The following is a 24,886-nucleotide window of genomic DNA, read 5'->3' as shown; positions in this document are numbered from 1 at the left end:
TTAAAACTCTTCCTTAAGAAGCAAAAATAAATTAAATAAGAGAGAAACTTATATTTTTGAGTGTGAGCATCAAAACTAAAAAACCAACTAAAAAAAACAACCAAAAACCCCCTAATGAAACACCTTCTTTTGGGCCAGAAACAGTAATCGCTCTACATGCCAAATTCCATCGTCGCCGCGGAAACAGCCTGACGACGGGTTGTCATGGAGATGTGCCAGGAAGATCAATGTGCTGTGGGAGCGAGTGGCGGCGCTGAATACAGACAGAGCAGCGAGTGTGGCCAGGCTCGTACGACACGTGGCTCAAAGCTCGAGAGCCAGCCGGAAAAAGAGAGAGAGAAAAAAAAAAAAAAAAGAAAGAAAGAAATCGATGAAACCAATAAGCGGCCGGCTGAAGAGATGCTCGAGGAAATGATGGGATGCAACTACTGCGGTGCTGAGCTCAGCAGAAAACAAAGAAGCTGTCAGACAAATTATGCAAAAAAAAAAAAAAAAATAGCAGGATTTATACATTCACCGAGAGCAGGAGAAGGTTGTGGCAGAGCAGAGAGGCTCGTTTTAGTCGACTGAACTGAACTCTTGGGAGCAAAAGTCAAAATGCTGGAGGGGTTAACAGAAAAACAGCAGAGGGCAAGGCAAAACGCTACAGAGGGGATCAAAACTCAAGCTTCTGGTGCTCCTCTGACTTCTCAATGAGTGCAACATCCTTTGTAATTTAGCATTTCTGCAATCTTGCTGTGCAAAAGTCTTGAGTCGTCCCCTCATCTCCTCACATCTCAGACCTTTTTGATCATCTTTTAAAGTGGTCTTGATCGTCAGTTCTTTGGAATTTCTGAAAGTCCTTTGCTTTTTTACTTTGGCTTTGGTTGCTTTTTCTTTCATTTTAAGTCCAATACCTGACCATATTCAGAGGAATATGCTTTTTTTAAAAAAGATTTTTGTTAAGCAGGCATACAAAGGCTCCTAAACTCATGGGAAGAGCCAGTGTTGTGTCGACGCATAAACGTGTTTGAGCATTTTGTTACCAACAGCCTATCACAAGGTCAATTTTCTCCCATTTATTTAGTTGAATCTATGAAAAATACCAATGATAACACAGTTTGACATAAATAAAATAGTTTTTAGCAACAACAAGATGATTCTGAACGGGCTTTTAGCTGAAAACCTGACATACAGTCGATGAAGGAGGATACATCACCTGTATCAGATGTTTGATAGATCTTTAACCTATTTCTCAAAGACATAAGTTTTAGTTCCTCTGCTGTGGACACCTCTTCTCATGTTTTAATCACGCACTGTACCATAGTCAGGTACAAGGCCTGGACAAAAGAAATAGGGGGAAAAGCAGCCAAAGTCCAAAGAAAACTTTGAAAGGCCTTAAAAAAAAAAAAAAAAAAAAAAAAATCAATCAAGACCACATTAAACGATCACAACAAAGTTTAGATCATGTCAAGAAAGATGTAAAGAAATGAAGTGTGGTTCAATCCTTCTGCACAGTACTGTCCATATCAGGCACACAGACACAAATACACACACGTTTTCTGCAGAAACAAAACAGCACCAGACTCAAATCACACCGAGCAAATGAGCAGATGTGTGATGGACGAAAGAGAAGGAGTTCTGGTGCAGATCTGAAGACGGAGGCAATGAACAGGAGAAATTATGCTGGTCGATAGAGGTGGTGGCACACAGGTCAACCTCTACGCCACCTCTGAAAAAAATATAATATTTAACAACACTGTTGTTTCTCCATGTTCTGAATGGCTCAGGTAAAAGACACTTCCTCTGTAGAATCAAATCCAAGAGGAAGGTGTTTTTGTTCTTAAAACAAAAACCTTTATATACAAAATCTATCAAAAATGCGATTTATGCCTGCATTTGTTAAATCAGTCGCTGCATTTGGGGCAAATTCTGGCATTTTGGTTATCTAAAATAGATCGCTCGTATGCTAAATTAATTAGGAGTCACAAAGAGCAAAAATTAAATAAATACGATTCTTTGGATCATATCACAGCCTAGCAGAAGCCTCTGTACACTCTGCGTTTGATGATTTGTGGTTGTGGCAGCACAGACAACATTTGACAACATGCTCCAGTGAAAAAGATCCATGCTAAGCTTAAAGTGCAGCCCAATGTGAGCTAAAATGTTCATTTTTTCCTCTCTTGCTGCCTCTGTGTCTGTGTGCAGGAGGGGTAAAGCATGTCACATGTGTGGTGAGGTGTTCTGTGGGAAGCCTGCATGCCGGTAGGAAGGAGTTGCTAGAAGGTGAGCGGGTTTACCTGGTCCAAGGTAGAGTACCTTGACTTGAGCGTGATGACCTCATCCAGGTGAGCCCTGAATTCTCTCCGTGAGGCCTGGGGGAAGCCACAGGATAGTCACTCACCTTCATACCACACACACAGCCACACTCAAATGGCATGCACACACACGCTGAACAATATCAGTTAGTGGTGCCTTTAAAAAAACAACAACATTTGCACACAGACTCATCTAACACACACATTCACGAGGACCACTTATAGCCTCACACACATTCTGCAATCAGATCAAAGGAAATGTCAAAAGTTAAAGAAAGTGGCAAACATGTCACTGGAAAACACAAACCATGTACGACACAACAGAGCCAGACATGAATGTAGAACTGAACCGGATCAGAACCTTGCTGTTGTAATCTCATATGTGTAATAGTCTATGTGTGTAAGTTAAAACAGACAGTGAACTCAGGTTTGTGCTTGATCACTGGCCCTTCCCCAAAGGATGAATTAGTTTGTTTTTTATTATAAATGTATTTAAATGAGTAATGCAGCATAATTGACTAATTATTGTGCTGTCTGAATCACTGCCAATTGTGGCATTATTTACTTTTAAAAAAGCAGGTCCTAACTTTCGCTACAAGCAGAAGTGCTTTACCAGTGAAAGAACAGACTCTGAAGACTCCTCTGAGAAGCAGAGAAAGTGTTACAATTAAAGGTCCATCTAGGCGAGACTGGTGATCGTAAACTTTAAAAGGTCTCTTTGGAGCCAATGTCTGGTTTATCCATTTTGGGTTTTCAGCAGTAAAAGATGCAACATGGCTGTCTGCAGAAAAAAGCACCCTTATTAGTCAATAGATGTAAATCTGTTTTGAGTGTTCTGGGGTAACAAAACAAATAGTGTGCAAAAGCGTTGAGCCGTTCCTCATATCTTTATATTTTGCATCAATGGAGCCGAACTTTATGTAATCTTTAAAGTGGTCCTGACCAACTGTTCTCCAGGCTTTCTGAAGGTCTTGTTTGTTTGGACTTTTCGTGTTTTTTTCACCTATTTTCTATCTAGAACTTTACAGCATTTTTTGTTTGTTTGTGAGTCCACTTAACACGGACATATGAGTCATTCAGACATAATGATAAAAACTCGAGGAACAAACCGGAGATTTGTCTACACATAACAGACCACAAAGAGCCAATTTTAAATTAAACTAGAGCAGTTTGTCACAAAGACACAATTTGTTCCTATTTTGTCAGTTGAACGAATAAGAAAAATGTGAAAGAAAACAGTTTAACAAAGTATTTTAGCACCAACAAGGTAATTTTAAAGAACTATTTGCAGAAAACTCAACAAACAGTTGAAGGACGAAGCGTCTCTCAGGGTCTGAAGGAGAGGTTGTGTTTTTTTAAAGACATGACCTTTGTAGGTAGTTTCTAGGCCTGACTATCTTCTTTCCTCCACTCGTCCTCTTTCTTAATTTATTTTTCCCTAATCACACACTCAACTATATTGGGTTCTGGTCAAGTATTGGAGAGAAAATGAGTGGGAAAAAAAGCCTCAGTTCAAACAAATACTTTGAGAAAGCTTGAAAAGCTATTGGACAAGACCACTTAAAAATGTTTCCATTGTTTTCAAAGTATTAGAACCTTAAAAAATGCACCTTGGTATACTTTTTTTATCCAATTGAAACCTTTGACGCCAATTTTATTATATTTTACCTTAAAAGCAGCCAATTTAGTTGATTTTTGCTGTCTGAAAGGATTCCCAGAAGCTGTTTTGCATTCTAAAAATGGTAGAAAAAAAATTCAATTGTCTTTATGCACAACTGGAGGGAAAACAATTTGCTCCCACCACCTTAAATATTCTGTGTGCCGTCAAGTTTAAATACAAACTCCGTGCCTTCATTACAGCTAATCAATGAATTCCAATATCACATTGGATAAGTGTCCACAACGTTCACCTCCCTCCTACTGAGATTACGCTCTTATTATTCACAGCAACACATCAGAGTCATTGGACCATGATCAGAGTAACAAGCACAGGGGAGTTACAAAGGCTTTTACACAACTTTTTTTCTGTTTTATAAGCTGATGTTTGTGTGGCAGAGAGGCTTTTAAAAAGGAACTGAAGCAGAAAAATGTACTTTGTTTGTGCAAGCAATATCACTTTCATTCAAATACATAAATACAAGCATCTTTCAACTTCAATTCTGAGGTTGAAACGCAGTTGAGGAAATGTGAAGTGATGGAGGTTTGGGGAGGGGGGGGGGTGTGTTGTGAGAGCACAGAGACAAAGTAAGAGACACATTCAGATTAAAAAAACAAAACAACAACAATCAAACAAACACACAAAAACGGAATGATGGAAGCATTTTTAACGACAACGAGACACAGCGGGTGTGAAGCAGGCAGGAAAAAACACACAGACACACACGAGGAAGGAGAGGAAGGCTGGAAGCAGTCATGCCAGGCAGGAAATCAGGGGTGCTGTTGTAGAGGGAGGGTCGTTCCATGGTACTGGAAGTAACGATGCATCACAACACATGCAGGAGTACCTCAGCAATGCTTAGGGTGGATGAACAGGAGGGAAGCCGCGCCTGGTGCCGCGAAAAGAGAGAGGAGGGGAAAAGAGAAGAGGTTTAACAGAGCCAAAGCCATGTTAAGCAGGGAACAGAAGCACACAGAGACTGACGATTGGAGCGGACAGCGCCCTCTGTCTTTCAGGAGGACCTCTGTATGACAGGTCTCTGTGTGACTGTCTCAAAGGGGCCGAAGGGCAGCCAAGGGCATGACAGACAGAACAGGATAACAAAGGACAGGTGAGGACAGCAGGTAGGAGCTGCATGGTGATTTATTCCCCTCCAGAACAATAGGAGAAGTTTCACAAGGAAAAAAAAAGAACATGTTTTCAATAAATTTACTTTGAGCATCAACAGTTCTTACAAATGCTGTTTCTATTTGAAAAGTCGAAACAAAAAGAAGATATAAGCATCTCTATTTTAAGAAGTGATTCCAGTTTGGTGCCTTCTTATTATATAAGACATATGGCCACTGGATAATTTTAAATAAGCTTGTTTTTTTACGTTTATCAACTGCAGTTTTTTTACATGCTGGTGGGAAAGTCATTCACTGTGACCACGACAGCTGCTGAGCAGCATTTTATTCATGTTTTATTTAGTGAAAATATCAGAAATAAGAACAGGACAGAGGAACAGCCATCTGTGCTGGCACAGGTTCTTACTGATCTAAAAGTCTCCTACAGTAACTCAGGTATCACAAGAACTTCATTCAGAAATATCACATCTCTCACAAAATTAAGAATGAGAAACAGGGCCAAGTTAAACAAGAATAATTAGTAACATCATCGGGCAAATCATAGCCTTTCCTCATAAATCCTGAACATTTCTGATGACACAATGAAAAGTCTTTGTAAAGTGCAGCAGTAGATGAACATCTCATTCATCCCAGAGTGTGTATATTATAACCAAAGTTTCTCAGTCATTTCTGGTTGTTAGGAATTGAAGCCAATTTTTTTTTTACCTAGGGCATTGTTCCGTTTGTCTACGTAGCGGGGCAGGGCTTAAAGCTCGTACTGGAAGTAGCCTGCCGAGAACCTAGTCTCGTTCTGGCTTCAACTTCCAGATTCCGTTTGGATGTTTCAATATACACAGTCAATGATCCCTCCTAAATGAAATGTTCTACATTCAGAGCAGCACTCAGGTCACAGATGAGCCAAAGAAGATTAGTTTACAAAATTAAACTATGAGGTTTACTGCATGCAAACTCAGTGGTTCCCCTGCTATGTGCCACAGTGAGCTAAAGCTTTCTAAAACCCTGAAGACAAACATTTTAGATCAAAACCAAAACATGAACTCGCATTATGTTATCAGCAATTGGCCTGTTGATTAGTATCAATTAGTGACAAAAGACAAAATAAAACCTCATTTCTTAAACAACAACAAACAGAAATGACAATGAAATTAGAGCTATTAATTAACAGTTTCAGGAAGCTGGCCCAAGCTTCCCTGACCTTCACAGCCAATCATAATGAAGCATATTTTTCACTCTACTTCTTTAGGTTGATCCAAAACATTTAACAATGAATCTTATTCCTCAAATTTGAGAAGCCTAAAACATTCTGGTAAATAAAAGTCTTTAATTATAAACTTAGACAACACAGTCTCAGATTAATGATTATTTTACATTACGTTACATCTTGTTTTTTAAATGAAACTAGAGAAACTGAATGCAACACTGAGGTGCTAAACTTAGAACAAGCAGAACAGAGGCTGAAATGAGCAAAACACAAGCAGACGCTAAAAGCAAAAAGGAGAAGAATGGCAACAAAAGAAGCATAACAGCAGCTAAAAGCAAAAAAATGGCACAAGAAGACAATAATAGATCAAGAATGCTAAAGCAGATTTAAAAGAGGACAATGTTTTTGAAGGAACTGAAAAAAATCCAACTGCATTTCTAGGGGGAACTTCATTTCAAATGAAGTTAAATTTTTTAAAAAGAATAAAAGGTACAAAAACCAAAGGTACAAAATATTATCGATTAAACTGAACGTTTTGAGACTTGAATAGTTAAAATAAAACATGCATAAGTAGTTTGATTGAAAAAAAAAACACGCAGAAGAAACTATAAAAAGGAAAACAGGAGTGTGAGCGCTGACTCAGCTTTCACACAAGAAATGATCAATCAGAATATTACTACCTGCACAGAATTATGAGTTTATACCTTTATGTGTCAAATTAAAGTCATTCTTCAATCCTTTAAGTCATTAAAAACAGAAAACCTGCTCTTCCCCATGAATACAACAAACATACTAAACAAGAGCCTACACTGGAAATGTAAAATGACCAGTAGCCACGGCTCACCAGGAGTCATTCATCATCGCCCTCTTACAGCTGCCCTCAATCTCCGTGTCTATTAGACATTAATGAGCTATCGAGTGAATTTCCAGCGTGGCGGAGAGTGAGAGCTAACACAGCTGATTTGACAGGCACATGTTATGCTCCTCACCAGTCTCCCCCACGTCTTTGCAGCCCACATGGCGAGTGAGCACGCTCAGTACAGCTGGTCTCGCAGTCCAATCTAATCCTCCTACTGCATTTCGTTTCCTGTTTGTCTTCTCCTCCTCCAACTAGTTACCATCTTTTTGTTTCTGTCTCGCTATTCAGGGCTCTTTTGTTCTCTTTCCATCCTTCAATGCCCTGAAGGAAAACTCTTGAGTAGGCATGTGTGAGTAACTCGAGACAAATATAATCCACATCCACCGCACGCAAACTTCAGCATCAAAAAAAAAAATACTGAATGAGTTGAACAGGCTTCACATTTAAACACTTGATTTCAAACAACTAACAAGAACATTGAGCTCATTTTTGCTTTTTTTTTTAACTTACAAATGAAAGAGATTTGACCTAAAAGGTCAAAAGAAGCGAAGTAAGGCTGAATGTCTCTACGATAATAAATAAAAAGAACATTTTCCTTCTGGTCATAGCTACCTTCTGGTCTTTGCAACAATATAGGTCACACATTAATGTATAACACACCATTCCATATATTAAAACCACCGCATTTCACCTGATACTGAAAGGACTCTGCCTTTTAAAGCTGGTGGATCTCAAACTGCTTCCTTTAATCAAAGTAAAGATTAAACAAGGCAGATTTTACAGAGATGTGAACCTTAAAACTACGTGCTTCTGGCTCAATTTGATGGCAAACTGACATTCGTTATTTACATTTCCAGCCTCCAAACTGAAGGCCCGGAGTGCTGAGCTTTAAATATTTGTGCAACAACTTTAAAATAAAAATAAAAATTGTAACACGGTTGTCACAGCCATCTTGAACCCTTCTAAATTTTATTTCCTATGAAGAAATCACTTAATGAAATATTTGATTGTCTGGATTGTTGAATTATTTCGCTTAAAATAATCTTCCCTGTCACTGTGGCACAAGACATTTGTACACATGGATTTAAATGTGTCATGGGCAGGAGGATAGTATGTTCCCTTTAGATGAAATTATGTAACAGTGAGGCTGAAGCTGAGTGGGTCATGAGGGTTACTGTGAATGGATCTTAGGCTGTGGAATGAATAAATGTCTCCTGTTTTGTTGATAATGTCGTCACAATGTTTCACTCTGTATGAACCTGTGTGCATTGCTTGTAATTTTGTAATAAATCACCACAAAGACAGCTTTGACTTGTTTAAATTCTTGACTCCACCTTATTATTTCAGAAATTATACAACAGTCCAATGTCGCTAGGAGAGCTAGAGCCGTTTTCTGACACCTTCGGACCTCTCCTCTGACAGAAAATGTGCATGATTAAAACCCCCACTGATGATGAATAATAAATATTTAAAAAACTGGTCTAAACCTACCTATCTTCATTTCAAATGTGAACTCCAGGAGATTAAATTATAAACGTGGGGGTGGCTGCCAAGGTGATTACAACGTGGCCGAGGTGGGTACAATGTGGACAGAGGAGGGCCATGAAATAATATACATGGCAAAAAATACAGTTTTACAAGCCACATACATGAAAACAGGCTGTGATTGTCAATTAATGTCCACTCAAACCCCAGCCACATGGCTCAGTGGTTGCAAACATTTAGAATTCGGTGAGACTGCAATGAAAAATCTGCCTATTTTCTCACAATTTTTAGTCACCAACTAGTCTCCAACACTCGCAAAGCAGTGAGATACTACCCTTAGTTCAGCAGGCTGTGAATCAAAAGAGGCACAATAACAAATTTAAGTTTAAGGGCTTATTTGAAGAGCTAAAATGAAGATATGTAAAACACAAAAACAAGGGTTGTTACATCCCACAACTGTCGATGGAGCCTGAAGCAAAACATTAAAAAAATATCTGCTGCCACTTTCAGAACTGAGAAACAGTAGCTCTCTGCAAAACCTCCTTAAGAAATGATATAATGTGTTATTTTTAAGTTGTCCAAAGAGGCAAAAAGAAACATCAACAGCTCTTTTTTTGTGAATCTATTCTTCACACACCGAGGGAACCTGTACATCAATATCCTTCTGTCTCGCCTGTCAGCTGTTTAAAGCCGTCATGGCTTTTCATGGTGCTGCTTTCACACTTCTTCATCCATATTGCCCTCATTTCCATTTACAGTAGCGCTGCGGCTAAGCTGTTATGTTATTGCCTCGAAGGCAGCATTTGGTACCCTCAGGGACAAAGAAACAGCAGCAGGATCAAGGGGTCTCTTGTTTCTGTTTGTAAGGTTCACTGGATCAAACCAGCAGCTAAATTAACAGATTCCTTACACGGATGAGATTGCTTTGTCCTGTTTTTTATATAACATTGTGTGCCACCTTATAGCATTGCTGAAACAATAACTTCAAGCATACAAGTCTGTTCCTCATCTTCCTGATTCTGCAGCCCACAGATACTTTACAGTCCCATAGCTCCATAACTCAGCCTCCTATCCCCTAAACTCATCCATGACCTGACATCGTACCTCCTTCAGGCATCAACATACCCATCAAGAGCAACACACACACGCACAAATTACTTGTGGAGGAGCACAAATTATATTTACAAAACATGCACTCCACACAGATTATTATATCCAGCCCAATGCCCACTCAGATAATAACACAAAATCCTTCACTTATTAAACACTCAAACATAACCCTCTGCACCCAAAAACCTGTAAACATTCTCCCTGATTTGCAGAAGGAAAGACATTACTTACCATCCTCTGCCTGGAGTCGAAACAGAATGAGCTCCCCGGCACACGCAAACACACTCACTCGCACACACAGACACACATTTTTTACACTAACTGTGTGAGAAAGCGAGAGAAAGCCAGGCTGAGCAAGAGAGTGAGAACGAAGAAGGGGAGGCTGATTCACAGGCTGGGTTGGGAAGGACGCACAAGAGAGCGAAAGAGCAGCGAGGAACGCAAACGGCCAGATGACGATGATGATGATGAGGAGGGTATATACTGTAGCAGCACATATGTGAGCTACGTTACCCGCGCATGACTGACTGAGGTTCGGTTCTCCCTGTGCGATGATGTTTCTGTGAATTTCCCATGAGTGTTTCGGTCAAGGGAAATGGGACTCTTTTTCACATTCTGCCTTCTTACTTCTGTCACTTTCAGTTGTATTTGAGGTGACTGAGCTGGGAAGGGGTGAAGTCCAGGTTGAGGTTTATAGCAGGATGAATACAGTTTGACAAAATGAAAAAAAAAACCCACACCATGCAGCACAAGCCCAGCTAGCCAAACAGTAACTCTGTGTGCAGTTTTCATCACCCCTTCCTCACCTCCTACTCTCTCTCAGTCCCTTGTCTTCTCCAACTCATTAGCTCCCTGTCCCTTTCTCTCTCTATTTCACTCACTCCCACTCCTTTCTTATTCTTTCTTTCTTTATTCTCACTCACTCCATCATAAATCCTCCCCACCTTCAGCAGGCAAGGAGATGAGGAGTCACTTTTACGAGCTTTACTGCATTGGAGGAGGACAATAACACATAACTAGTAGCTGCCTTGGCTGAGGACGCACAGGTCTGAGCGATGAATCAACAGTCAATACAGTCAGGTAAAAACAAACATGAATAATTTCTGGCGAAGACAAAGTCATATAACAAAGTCTTATCTGTTGTTTCTGCGGGGGAATAAACCTTAAAAGCTGGGGAAGTGCTGGAAACTGTGCAGCACATCGAGCAAAGAGTTTAATACCATGGTGTAAAAGAAAAAAAACTGCACCAAGTGTTATTTTATTCATCAAATAAGTTGCAAATTTAAAAAGAAATAACCACCGAAATTCTTTGTAGGCTACTGAGCAATACATATTGAATGTGTTTCATAAAAGATGCTCCTGATCTGTTGAAGAGATGCCTCTGACATGTACAACAAATCCAACTGTAGGAGGTAAATACTGTAAATGTGTACTGTGAGAGTTGTTGCTAATAATGGTAATAATAAGTGAAAGTAAGTCTCCACTAAGCCTTATTGCCTTATTCTTTGGACAAATCAACAGACCGTGGTGCAGTTGTTCGAGCTGTCGCCTCACAGCAAGGTGGCAGGTTTGCCTCCTGTTTTTTTTTTTTTTTCGATTTCCTCCCACAAACCAAAAACATGCATGTTAGTTTTAATTGGTAGCTCTAAATCGTCTCTAGATTTGAGTGAGAGCGTGAATGGTTGTTTGTCTCGTTTGTCTCTATGTGTCCCTGTGATGGACTTGCGACCTGTCCCCCCCGTCTCCTGCACAACGACCACCGAAGAAAGGCACCAGCTCCCCGCAACCCGGGAAGAAAAAAAACATGGATGGATGGTTTTCAAAGTTACCATGGAAACCACATTTGATTTATTTGTCCTTTTCAGTTGATTAAGTGCTGTTACCTCAGAATGGCAGCCCATAGAAATGTTCAAGATAGAACCTAAGTAGCAAAAATCACAAAAAAATGATTAGTTTCATGTGAGTGCTTTTTTAATAATTCTATCAGGATTCTGTTCCTTATGCTGAAAAACAAAAATCATTTTTATCATATTTCTCAGTCTTTTAAAACCCTGAACAATGAACAAAAATGTGACAAGTTTAAGTGTCTTTATGTTCCTTTGGCTAAGAAACACATATGCAGTATATATTCCATTGTTTCTAATCATGTAAATGTCATTGTATTAATTATTCTTCACAAGTATTTTTAGCACCTTTTCCCCCTCACAAGATAAAAAATGAACATATTTTATACATCATCATGATACATGTGGTAAAATCTAACTGCACACATTATCCCAGGCAATTAACATTTAAGGCCAAATGTCTTGGTGATTCACATGGACAATTTAAGTTTAACTTCTCTCCTGGGTAACATTTTAAATACATTTTTTTTTTACATTTGATGAAATAAAAATCTGAATCTGTCCCAATACCTACATAATGGAGATTAGTGGCACTAATGACACTTGATTGAAGTAATGTCTTGAAATAGTATTTGACTTCTTTAACTTTTCCACATTTTGTGACAACCACAAACCTAAAAGTATTCTACTGGGATGTTATGTGATAGACCAACACAAAGTAGTGCAGAATTGTGAAGTGGAAGGAACATACACGGTTTTTACATTTTTTTTTTTCAAATAAAAATTGAGCTCCCCTTTAGTCAATATGTTGAAGAACCACCTTTCATTGCATTTACAACTGCAAGTCTTTTGGAGTATGTCTCTATGAGCGTTGCACATCTAGAGACTGAAATCTTTGCCCATTCTTCTTTGTTCAAAGCATGGGATGTCGTTTTATAACCTAACCCTGCTTTACTCCATAACTCCATGTCTGATGTGTTCCTTTATGATGCTGTTTGATCACTAATGACAAAACAGCAGTATTTTTTACTGACATTAAGTGTCACAGAGGTGGACTCTTCTAATGAAATGACTTGAGGGTATCAAATAAAATATGGAATATTTAAATTTTTGCTTGTAATGAGACTAAATCGGGGCAAATAGGTTGATGGCAAAACAAAAAAACCACATTGTTTATACAATGATAAGCATGAGAGAGTAGAGTCATGCCCTCTCCACTATTTTAGTTCAGAAGAGCAGAATCCTCCCATACCAGCCTACAGATCATTGATCTGTCACACTATGGCTGTGCTGACCTTGTAACAGTGGTTTTGCTTCCAGGGAAGACCTAAATCACTCATCCCTTTCTGTCAGATCACCTCACTTTGTCAATGATCCTCTGTCACCATTTATTTGGAAGTGGTGATTCTGTGATCAGATAAGCACCTGAATCAAACTGTGCAGGCTGCGATTTTTCATCTTGGTCCCAGACAACAATGATCCGGGCAAACATTTGATTCGACTGGTGTCAAACTCTTTGAGGACCCAGATTACTATGATGGTCAAACGTCAAGGAGTAAAAATTGTACGTCCTGTTAGAAATGTATTAATTAAGCATCCATCCTTTTTTCACCTTCACGATTTAGAGCAGAGGTGTCAAACTCCAGGCCTCGAGGGCCACTGTCCTGGAAGGTTTAGGCTTTTCTGCTCCAACACACCTGATTCAAATGGTTTGATTACCTCCTCACCAAATCATCAAGTTCTCCAGAAGCACGTCCACAAGTCATCCATTTAAACCAGGTGTTTTAAAGCAAGAACACGTCTAAAACATGCAGGACGGCGGCCCCCGAGGAAAGGAATTTGACACCTGTGATTCAGAGTAACCAGTTAAGCTACCATGCATGTGTTTGGACTGTAAGAGGAAGCAGTTTTAAAGCAGACAAGTGGTAACATATGGATCTGCACTTCAGACCAAATATTTGGGCTTTTAAAGCCAGTACTACCTCAAACACCATGTTTGGTACTATAGTTTTGAAAGTGTGTCTTTCAGTGACCCGTTCTGGTTTGCAGCAAAAAAGCACATTATTTTTATGTCGGAATTGAGTTATCCCACTTCCATATTTTTATCTCCATCCACAGCCTGACCATGACCCTGTAGTGTCTGCGCTTATTTATTATTTCATCCAGTGCAATAGAACAATGAAGCAGGCTTATCATGTCCTGGATTTTGCTGTACTGAGCTGCATGTATCCATCCCGAGCCTAAAAGGTTATTGAAATTCAGAGGGTAGACTCTATTTAGGAGTAATGTTCCAGCAAGAATTAGCAATAGACTGTGTAAAAAGAATCAGTTATAAAGTAAAAATTTTGTCCGTTTAATTGCCTTTTATTTATTTTTAGAATATTACCATTTAGCACTATGTGATAAAGTTAAAATGGCTGTATTTAGCTTTTGATACCAGTATATATGATGATTCAGCTCTGCCATCTAGCTATACTAAGTTTTTTGTTCTGGTATTAATATTTTCACTTACTTATCAATGGTACATTATGTTTATTTGCACAGACTAAAAGACCCCTCTGACTAAGGGCAACAACAAGCTGTCCAAGCTGAAGGTTATAAAACTCCGCTGTTAGTCATTTCCTACAATTCAGTGAAGAGCGAGGACTGGATTTCCATAAGCCCTGACCTTGACTCCGAAGCCAAAACCATTCCTCAAAAAATACAATAAAACCAGACTAAAATGATGCATTGTCCTCTGCAGGATGTGGGCCTGAAAGAGGTTGAGAACACTAAATATTTTAATCAAAATGAATGACAACATCTGTCAACTTCATGGGATGTTTTGAAGCGTATGCAGTCCTAAGATGATAAATAAGGTTAGCAGTTGCAGATGAAAGGTGATCAATATGAAAGCTCAGATGAGAAGTGAAAGGACTTATAATTTCAATATAAATATTGATCTTTTATCAACAAATTGAACTACTTATGCAGTCTGGTTTACTGGTAAATTTTCAAATAGGCAGAAAATGAAAATCCTTTTATTAGTGCAGATGAAGCTGAACTGAGCGCATCCCTTTCAGACTGAGTGACATATTTCTGTGCTTTTTCTTTTCAAGCCTGATGCAAAATGAACACTTTTCTTATTATGTTTTTCAGGATATTAGACCACTTATTTTTTATCAAAGATCATTTTGATAACCTGCTTCCTACGTTTACGTGTTTTAGAAGCCGAGAAATAAACGTTTTATTGACAATTCTATCATTTTCTCTACTCAAGTAAGACTTATAATTTATAGAAAAACTATCACAGCATAACATTTCTGTTGGTGGGCTTTATTACTGTCCAAAAACCTTGTGTATTTGAGAAGTTATATTCAAGCAATGATTTGGTTTTAGAATACTTAATACAATTTTGAAGGTTGACTCTCACTTGTAGATATTCATCCAATGATTTCTTTCTAAAAGTTTGATTAAAATTCATTCAATGGTTCATGAGACATTTTGCTAACAGACAAACAAACATGCGCACACACACACACAAGGGCAAAAACACAATCGTCCACCTTCGCCTTTAGCAGTGGGTGACAACAACTGTAATAAAAGCAGGGACAGGAGACAAACCTCCAAACGCACACTGTCTACCATCTTTTGAGTCAGAGCTTCGTCTCCCATATGCTTCATTAATTCAAACAACATTACATAACTGTAATAAATGCTCACAGGAGTGGAAGGGGACAACAACTCTCCCTAGATCTTGTGCATGTGTGCATGTTTGTCTGCATCTGTCAGAGTTTGCTAAAGTAAGAGTCAGAAAAAGAAAATCTGGGTACATGAGTGGTCTGTTGAGCTGCTCAGTTTGTAATCTTTTTGTTCCAGCTTGCACTTGTTGGCTTTGAGTGCGCTGCATGTCAGAGAAACACTTTGTCCCTTAAGGATGATCGTGTGAGTGTGAGCGGATTCTCAGTTGTGGCTTTCCAAACGGGCAGGTTTGGACATCAGTCGGGGGACTGTTTTCCTCTTTGTTTAACAGAAACACAAACAAAAACAATACAGCTCATTCGACACATGTAAACGTGTGAGCACATGGGACTTTAACATACACTGTGATTTTATGCTGCTGCTCTGCTATGACAGCTAATCAGCCTTAGCCAACACAAAAACAACCATAAATCAGTCAATTTACAAATACTGAGCTGAAATTTAGTGTTGTAATAGCTATGAGTTTTCTCTAACACGTACTTCATGCACTAACAGATTGTGCAAGATTTCTGTTAAAAAATTTGAATTAAATCAATTTAAGATGTTCGCCACATATAATCAACTTTAGCAAACACATAAATTGTCATATCTCAGTCTATTTTTACAGATACTGATTCCTGGTTTGGTAGACGCATGGAGTCATCCCCAACATACTCAAAACACTCACAGATCAAACAAGAGCTTTGCTTAAAGCTTTGGCATGCGAGGTGGTAAGCAATGTACAGTCTGTCAAGAAATGCTAGCTTCATTTTTTGATAATTTGTAGGGTAGGCTAACAGCTATATAATAAATAGCTGCAGTTTGGATTTCAACAACAGAATTTAAAGTAAAGAAAACTTGCTATAAATTGACATTGTCCTTTTTCAGCACAAAGACAACCTTAAAACAAACCACCACCAAAAACCAAGCTTACACAGAGCGTCTGTCAGTTATCCGAAACTTAATTCCCCTGAATTAAGAGTTTCAACTATAATTATTTCAAATGATTTTTCCCAGTGAAACCGCTTCGCATAATACTGAACCACACTCCTTGACACAATTACTGATCACTTTTTTTGTTTTAATAGGATAGGTAAGTGACGTACCTATCTTATTAAAAAAGAACATAATTTGACAAATAATCCTTAAGCTGAAAATGCTGACGCAGATATTATGTGTGTATGTCTTTATTTGGAATAAGAGCACAGTCTTGCTTGAGTTTTGCTGCATAAACTGCGGCGTTATACTTTTTCAGTAGCTTTGGCAAAGAAAAGCTAAAGACTCCTTCCATACCCTGTGCTGTTGAAGGCACCATGGTGCTGTCAACAAGATCCAGCTAACAAACTAGCAGGAGCCACAATGACACATAAAAAGCATCAGCGCACAGAGCCGTTATGGCTCAGGGGACATAGTGTACACACTGTCGGCAGCTGCTTGCAAAGAGGGAATTTTAAGGAACGTATGGCAGCTTGTATCTGGGAAAGATTCTGGGTGAGAATCTCAACAAATGAAGAAGTACACCATGAACGTATATTAGCCATCTGTTTTCTTACTAAAATAATCATGTCCATACACTCGGGTCACACACAAATACTCACTAATGTGGTGGGCATGTGATTGTGACAGGCTAGACGGAGGAAAGCCTCATCAGAAGATGTGTGTTTGTACATGCATGCTGTGGCAGAGAAATGCGGATGTTGACCGTTTCTCTGCATCACGAAAGCCAATAGCAGCATTCAAGCTTCCCACTGTTCAGTTATTTACTACTTCTCACTGTGCACCTCAGCTGAGGTCAAAATCAGCTCGATCTGGGCTGTTATCACAACAAGCTGGGAAGCCGACCATACAGCAGATAAAAAGAGCAGCTTAAGCTGTTAAGCAAAGTTGTAACAACAGAAATAAATAGAGGAAAGTATGTTCACTTTAATTTGAAAACCACATATAAGAACCCAACAAGGAAACTGCGATCGAGGGTAAAGCCAAAATAAATCTAAATTCTTCTCTTTAGTGGTCATTTTCAAGCTCATAAGACACTTTATGGTACTTATCGCAGTGTTTGCTGTTGTCGAAAGAAAGCTTAAACAAGTGTAAAACAATTTTGCCACAGATCACAAGAAGGGAACTAAAATGATCGTGAAGCAGCTTGTGTTGAGACAAATTCAAAGACAAAGTTTTGTTACCTGACTGCAGCAAAAGGCTGGTTTGTTCTTCACATTGTCAGCCTCAGAGCTGCAGCAAATTATTCAATGAGATGCTGAAATAAAATACTGACATTTACATTTCTTGAAACCGTGGATATATACTGTTCTAACTATTTTTAAACAAACAAGCTGCAGCATTTTGTCTCATAAAACTGCCTTGTCAGAAGCTGTAATTACACCATACAATAATTCTTTTCCTCATCTTCATCATGTACATCCGGTTCCTAAATCTAATAGGTGATTCATACTAACAAAAAATAAAGATGCTACACTTCAGCTGAACTTTGGACTCCAAGTCAAAGGTCTAATATGGGTATTTTAAAAAAAATAACAGCAGGTTTATTTACAACATATGATCAAATCTGTTGCAATCAATTTCTTATTAATGTCTAAGTCCACATAAAGGCAGATAAAAATAACAACCCGAGAGCCTGAACTGCAAAAAATGTTGGAAAAACTCAACACAGACCATGTATAATATCTTAGCTGTCATTTATGAGCAGAAAACATTCATCACTTCAGATCAGTTTAGTCAAAAAAGTTTCAGTTCAGACCCTTTTCTCACAGATCAGCAGGTGCTTCTTAATTTAAAGTAATTCACGCTCATAAATCACAATAATCTACTGTCACTGGTTAACCAGCTGTGTTAAATGTTAAACCACATTTGAGGAATGAATATAAATAAATGTAATTTATAATAATTATACAGGGGTCTGCAGCCTTTATGTTGAAAAGAGCCATTTTAACCATTTTTTCTACAGGAAAACGTTTGCATGGAGTCACAAAATTTACTTGGCTCTTAAAATAACACATTTTATAGGTTTGTGTTTACATATTATAGATTTAAAAATCTACAATTTATGTTGCATTGTAAACCTTTATTTTTTCATTTTTTAAGTGATAAAACAAAAAAACCCCAGCAACTATATAATCTTTCATGAGGAATTGACATTATCTTGTTTAGAGTTTTGTAGACCTGACTGCATCTTTTTGGATAAATGAAGCACTAAGTTGCAGCCTAATGTATTAAAAAACAAAAATCACAATTTTCTTGTACTTAAACTGCTAAATCTTCTATTAGAGGCAGAGATTTAGTTTTATTTTTCACATTCCTATATGAAATTAGCTTTATGTTCTTTGACACCATATTAGAAAAAATCTATATTAAATATAACATTCTGAAATATATTCAAAGCTATAATACCCAATAGATGCACAAACCTCTAATTTCTGCATTTACAGCAATTTCCCCTAAATGTGTTAAAAAAAAGTAAATTTACTAGTGAATTTGGAGATCAACTTTACTGTGTGTAAATAAAAAGTTGAATAAACAAAAATGGAGAGCAGACTAACAAACTATGACCTCAACAGTAAAACAGATCACAGAATTGTAAACATTTTTTAGTGAAAACCTGAGGTATATTTAGCTCATGTTAGCGCTAAAATGATAGAAATTGCATGCATTGGAAAAAGTCCCAACTTTTTCCAATGTAAAGGTATTGATAAAGGTATTGTTCTCTACTAGAAATTATAAACAAAATTTACTGAGTCAAAGTTTTTTTTTTAGTCAAAGTTACAAAGAGCCCGCTCAGAGGCTCTGAAGAGCCACATGTAGCTCCAGAACGGTGAGTTGCAGACCCCTGATTTCGTACAATAACACAGTTACTAGTTTGGAAGAACTACCTAGTCTTCAAGCTATAATTTCCCCACTTTTCCTATTTTGTAGATTTTGTAAGATGCGTTTTTTTTTTCTCCAATTAGGCTTTTTGAATATTCCATTTTAGGAGGTTGTCTACAACTTTTCCTTCGAATTGCTCAAAAACTCAACAGAAAACAGACAGCTCCTCTTAGCTGCTACCTTTAATGCATGACCCATCTATGCACTTGCCCTCCCTCCCTCTTTCCTCCCTCCATCCTTCCTCCTCTAAAATCCCATCCTTTGTTCCCATAGCAACCCCATCCTCCATTCCCATGGCACCTGCCTGCTGTCCAGAAGGCACATGGAGACGTGACACTGACAGATGAAGTGAAAGAAAGCAGGAAAGGGAGACAAAGAGAGAGAGCCCTGATGCCTTTTGACATATTAGAATCCTGTAGGAGAGATCAGTTAGAACACTGCAGGATACGTCAACATTTTATGCTGTAGTTTGTCGTCTTTTTATGAAGAATTGTGCATGTATCTTCAATAAAAAGCCTCACAACAAGACAATTAGTAAATATCTGTGGATAAAATGTTTAAGCAGCCAATCAAAGCCATGGCAAACAAAACAGTGTGGTTATAGGTAAAAAATGCTGCAATATAAGTTAGGAATAATATTGTTTGCATCCAAGCTTTAATTCCACAACCTGCTGTTTCAATAAGCAAACAAAATCACACACACACACAAAATAAGCAGGGGTTTCAGAGAAACATGAACAAAACATCTGCACTTTGTGACACTGAGTTGGCAAAAACTTTCAGTCTGCAGAGCAGCAAACAACCTGTTGTGCCCAATTCAGATTACATAAAGTCACAAAACAGCACGTTAGCTTGCACTGAAACAAATCTGTCTCCATGACGACTTTTTATTTTTCTTTACAATGCAACACAGCAGGCAGCAATTAAACTGTCTCCCACTAATTAAGACTAATTATTTAAAAGGAGCAGTAAAGGTGAAGAACAGAAAGTAAAGAAAATAAATTAACAGAGCGTTTGCAAAATTAAAAACGAGATGATTCATGTGTTTGCGTGTGTTTGTGTGTCAGTGCCTCGAAACTCACTTTGGGTGTGGGACAGGAGGCAGTCGAGAGGCGGGAGGTGGCCTGGGCGCGGGGCGACTCGGAGGGCGTGGTGCTGAGAGACGCTGCATCCCTGGGCAACACCTGCACACCCCGCGAGATAATGGAGTCTGGGATCTGAGATCACATACACACACAAAATATGAAGACAAGACACACACAAAATACCAATACCAATATTGAGGATTTACAGACAAACGTATGTACATTTATATAATCCAGACTCAACAAATATGTACATAGGTGCACAAACCAGCCAAGAAAATAACATATTTCTGTGTTTTTAGTATATGAAAGTTGCTCAAGATGAAGATGAAAAGCTGATAAATAACAAAGAGGACAGTGATGACAAATGACGTCAAGGATGACTGAGATTTTAGGTGATGGAGTCTTACCAATATTTATCTGTGACTGGACAATGAGGTGGGATGTTACCCTGACAACAGAGCCTTAAAGAAGGGTCCAGGCTGCAGACAGGACAGGACACGATGAAGGGCATGGAGACGTCCTCTCGTAATAAGTGTGCACAACATAAAAACTTAATCTGTCATTTACATCATATTGAAGATTAAAGCAGTGACAACAATGGCACAAGCCAATCTGGAGGCATCCAGTTCATCCTGGTCCAACAAAAAGATTGTTATCGCAGGAATAGTAGGTGACATGAAAACATGCTGTTACACATAAAGATGCAAATTCATGCAAAACAAAACAATCAGGACAAAAATATATGTTAAAAGATTATCATTCCCCTCAAATCAAGCTATCTGCACTCTAAAGCTTTCAAAAATCACAATGCAACCTACATTTTATTGCATAAAGTTACACTGAAGTCAGATTATCTACAAATATCTGACAGCAGCAGCTGAAAAATGCACTTAATGACATGACAGAGAGATGCTGGACTGAAACAGTGGAAGTGTCTGTTCTAAGGTGTGAGCTGAAGAAATGTTTAAAAGTACTTTCAGACATGGTATTTAAAACTAAACTTTACATTGCTCACATTAGGTGACACCACTGTAATCCTAGAGCCTGTTTTCTTTCGCCTTTCCTAAGACAAGCTCTACATTTATTTGATTTCACAATTAAATTGAATGATTGGCAGTGACTGATGTGAAATGCCATGTGAGAGACTTTTAACATATGTTTGAATAAATGACATGATGGATGGAATGAACAAATAAAAAAAAGACCCTCCCCTCGCCACCTATCTGTGCTGGTACCTTGGCAGCGATGGATGCAGCGGTGATGTGGGAGGAGGAGCTGTCCTCGGTGGATGCCACGCCGCTGTCCTTCTTCTCCTCATCCTCCTCTTCACACTGCACACCTTTGTCTTCTGTCTGCCGGCGTGGCGAACTGTTGGGAGGTGGGGAGAGGGGCGGCGGTGGCGAAGGCAAGTCCTCCAGCTCGTCTGCGGCCTCTTTTACCTTCACCACTGCGTCCCGGAGGAGGTCGATGGCGTGCGGCAGCGCTGGGAGGATGAACTGAAAGCATTCCTGGAGGGGTGCAAGTACAACTGTTTTTAGACATTTTGGACATTTGTGTTTTTAATTTTTTAACTGTCAGAATAAACATAACAAAGATTTAGAGCAGGGGAACTCAAACAAAGAAGGGAAATTTACATTCCTTAAGTATTTTAAAAGCTTTTAATATGAAAGAAGTGCAAAATTGACTATATAATGCCAAAAACTATACTTAACTATATGGAAAATGAGGTGGAGAGCACAACTCTAGTACACAGAATTATTATTCATTATAACTACCACAAGTATGTAAGGGAAAGATGTCTAATGTTGTTTGATTTCCTCTGAAATGACAGTAAATCACAGCACAGCGCCTCCTACTGGCCACCTTGCTAATATTTGCGCCATCTGTTTCCCTTTTTGTGTCGTTTAGCTCCTCAGCAGAACTAAACGCTCCGTTCTCCTCACTCCCAGGACAAAAGCTAATCTGTGAAATTATTTATTTTCCTGTGTATTTCAGGCATTGAGAGAATACATTATTAAACAACCCCACACTTTACACAGGCATCTGATGGGCTTTCGGAGCAACACTTTGTTTTCATATGCATATTGTAGGCTGGATTAAATTTGACCACACCAACGCTGATTTGACTGGATACTATAAATCCACAGTACAATCGCTGCACGACTGGAGCTGCATATTTCTCAGAGAAAGCAGAACAGGGGGATTCCTCACTCTGACCAACACATGAAACATGCCGAATGGGTTAATCTCAGTAGTTAAACATGAAGCTGCAAGCTAACCTCTACACCCATTATCCTTAGCTTCCCTTCCACATAAACACAACCTTAAGGCCCATAGAGGACTGTTTATGGCTCCTCCTGATGTGTCTGAAGCCAACATTTGAAGTTTCCAGAAGATGAGAAGAAAAGGGCAGGGTGGGTTGGGATGCAATGGAGAGTCTGCAAAGAGCCTGGAGGCATTTTTCCTTCCCTGTTTTATTCTCTCATTGTGTGCCAGGAAAAAAAAACAAAACTTAAGTTACATCAGGAGTGGAGCTTTTTTTTATTTATTTATTTTATCTGCTCTTATTTGCTGTTTTGTCCTAGAGGAGAGTGACTGTCAAGAACACTAAAGAGCAGAATCCCAGGATGAACTGCCAACGGACAAAAGTGAGAGAAAAAAGGGACGGAGGAAGAAGGGAAAGCAGTGCTGCTTTGAAAGTGGGTTGGAGGGTAGAGACACAAGACCTGATGAGCCGAAAATCCAGCGACAGGCCAAAAATAAAACTGCACTACCAAAGACTCAAAGACAGTGGCACAAACAAAACAAGGGAAGAAGGAAAAAGAAACAAGAGAAGAATACAAAAAATAGGCACAACAGATAATAAAGTGTTCACTGGTAAAAAAAGTTACAACTCCTCTGGTAATAATTTGTTACCGAAAGCCTAGCTGTGACATTTACACACAAAATATTATTTTTAAACAAGATTAAAGCCATTTTTTTTGTTTTATACTGTTTTAAAAATGAAAAAAAAAAATGCTCACAGATAAAGTTCACTCTGCTCTTTAACAATTTATAGTACTTTTTAAAGAAATTGACAGTTAATGGACAGTAAATATATTTATATGTTCTGATTCCTAAAAAAAAAAAGGTTTAACAATCAAAAGCCACTGGCTCTTCTGAGTAGCTACGTGGTGCTCTGAAAGTTTAAATAATATATGTTTATATTAAAAAAACAAAACAGGAAAGGCAAATACATGATTTTATTTTTAAAATAAGTAGTTTAAAGGCCAGTCAAAGCTCCTGCTTGTTGACAAATGATCATTAGGATAATTGTATGAACACTGTAATCTAACTAAATTAAAGCACAGAGGCTGATCAGTTACACTGGGATGTTTTTTTTCTTTACATTGGATTATCTGCACAGGAAAATACCTTTAAGAATTTATAATAAAAACATGCTTATTGAAATAGCTTTATTTCCTAACAGGCCTCATTTTCCATAATCTTTAAAATACAATATGCATGCAGCAGTACAAAGTACCAAATATATCTAAATCAGCTTTTTAAATGGTTATTTCTAACATATTCTGTATTTTTTTTAAACATTTTTTCCCCTCAGAGAAGTTCCTTTTGCCTGGAGCTGATGTACACCGAAGCATAATTATTCACATAAACAGACAAAGAGCCTAGGTATTTATTAAATGAGATATCAGTCTCTAAAGTGAAAGTGCAGAGTATGAACACAAAAACACCGCAAATGTATGTAGAAAAGTATGAAGTGAAAGAGTGATCGTGTCTAACAAGGTAAAGGTTCCAATCAGTGCTGGGGCTTCATCCTGGCAGTGAGCAGAAATGTCATCACAGTGGGTATAAAAATGTCTCCCCCACTGGTAAATCTCATTACTGCGTGTTGGAGCATCGTCAATAAAAGTTTAATGATGTTAAAATCACAACAGGTACACCTGCCCATCTTCCATTTCTAAACATCAGCGTGGGCAACAAATGTCACGAGCACAAGAAATGTGATGCTTGTATTGAAATAGAAATGTTTACAACCTTCTTTGTAAACTCTGGTTTGAACACAAAGTATAGATATCTGGACCTGGATTGTTTTTAAATCAATAAAGCCATATTATTGGCGTTTCTCAGATTTTGCAGATAAAGATAAAAAAAAACCTTCAACAATCCTCATTTCTGTAAAATAAAAATGTCTTTTTAAATGAGAATGTGTTGTTTTTGAGCTGATAAATGTATTGATCGATTCAGTGTTTTCTCCTATGTACTGCTTTCAACTTCGTGAGTCATGAAATAATTCCTATAAGCATTTTTAGGGTTAGGTTTATTTTTAGGGGCTCATTGCATTTATAAAACTATATTTGGGACTGATGTGCTGTTTAAAAAGGACCACTGAGACAAAAAGTGTAGCTAAAAAGCACAAGAGACCGTTTGACATTAGGGGGTTAGGGCCTTTTGGCCCTGGGCTAGGGTTAGGGTCTCCTCAGGGTTTAAGGGATTAGGGCATTTTGGCCCAGGGCTAGGGTTAGGGTCTCCACAGGGTTGAAGGGATTAGGGCATTTTGGCCCAGGGCTAGGGTTAGGGTCTCCTCAGGGTTAAAGGGGTTAGGGCCTTTTGGCCCA

The 24,886-nt window shown here is 38.5% G+C and overlaps 1 protein-coding gene across 9 annotated transcripts in view; it reads right to left on the bottom strand.

The window, feature by feature from the left end:
* The window catches only part of gphnb (gephyrin b), a 161,101-nt gene that overhangs the window by 18,688 nt on the left and 117,527 nt on the right, over positions 1 to 24,886 (bottom strand). For 5 of the 9 annotated variants that reach the window (XM_025005027.2, XM_025005028.2, XM_017411976.3 and 2 more), the window contains 4 exons: positions 21,503 to 21,775; positions 20,262 to 20,396; positions 4,802 to 4,843; positions 2,280 to 2,354 (listed from right to left, as the gene is read on the bottom strand). In XM_025005027.2, coding sequence (XP_024860795.1) covers positions 2,280 to 2,354; positions 4,802 to 4,843; positions 20,262 to 20,396; positions 21,503 to 21,775 — 525 coding nt within the window. The remainder of the gene's footprint in view (positions 1 to 2,279; positions 2,355 to 4,801; positions 4,844 to 20,261; positions 20,397 to 21,502; positions 21,776 to 24,886) is intronic. The other 4 variants (XM_017411979.3, XM_025005024.2, XM_025005025.2 and 1 more) reach the window with 2 other exon arrangements.

This window comes from Kryptolebias marmoratus, linkage group LG19 (genome assembly GCF_001649575.2).
Source record: "Kryptolebias marmoratus isolate JLee-2015 linkage group LG19, ASM164957v2, whole genome shotgun sequence".
Taxonomy (NCBI): domain Eukaryota; kingdom Metazoa; phylum Chordata; class Actinopteri; order Cyprinodontiformes; family Rivulidae; genus Kryptolebias; species Kryptolebias marmoratus.
Note: the sequence above shows the minus strand (reverse complement) of the source record. Positions and strands in the feature narration are given on the sequence as shown.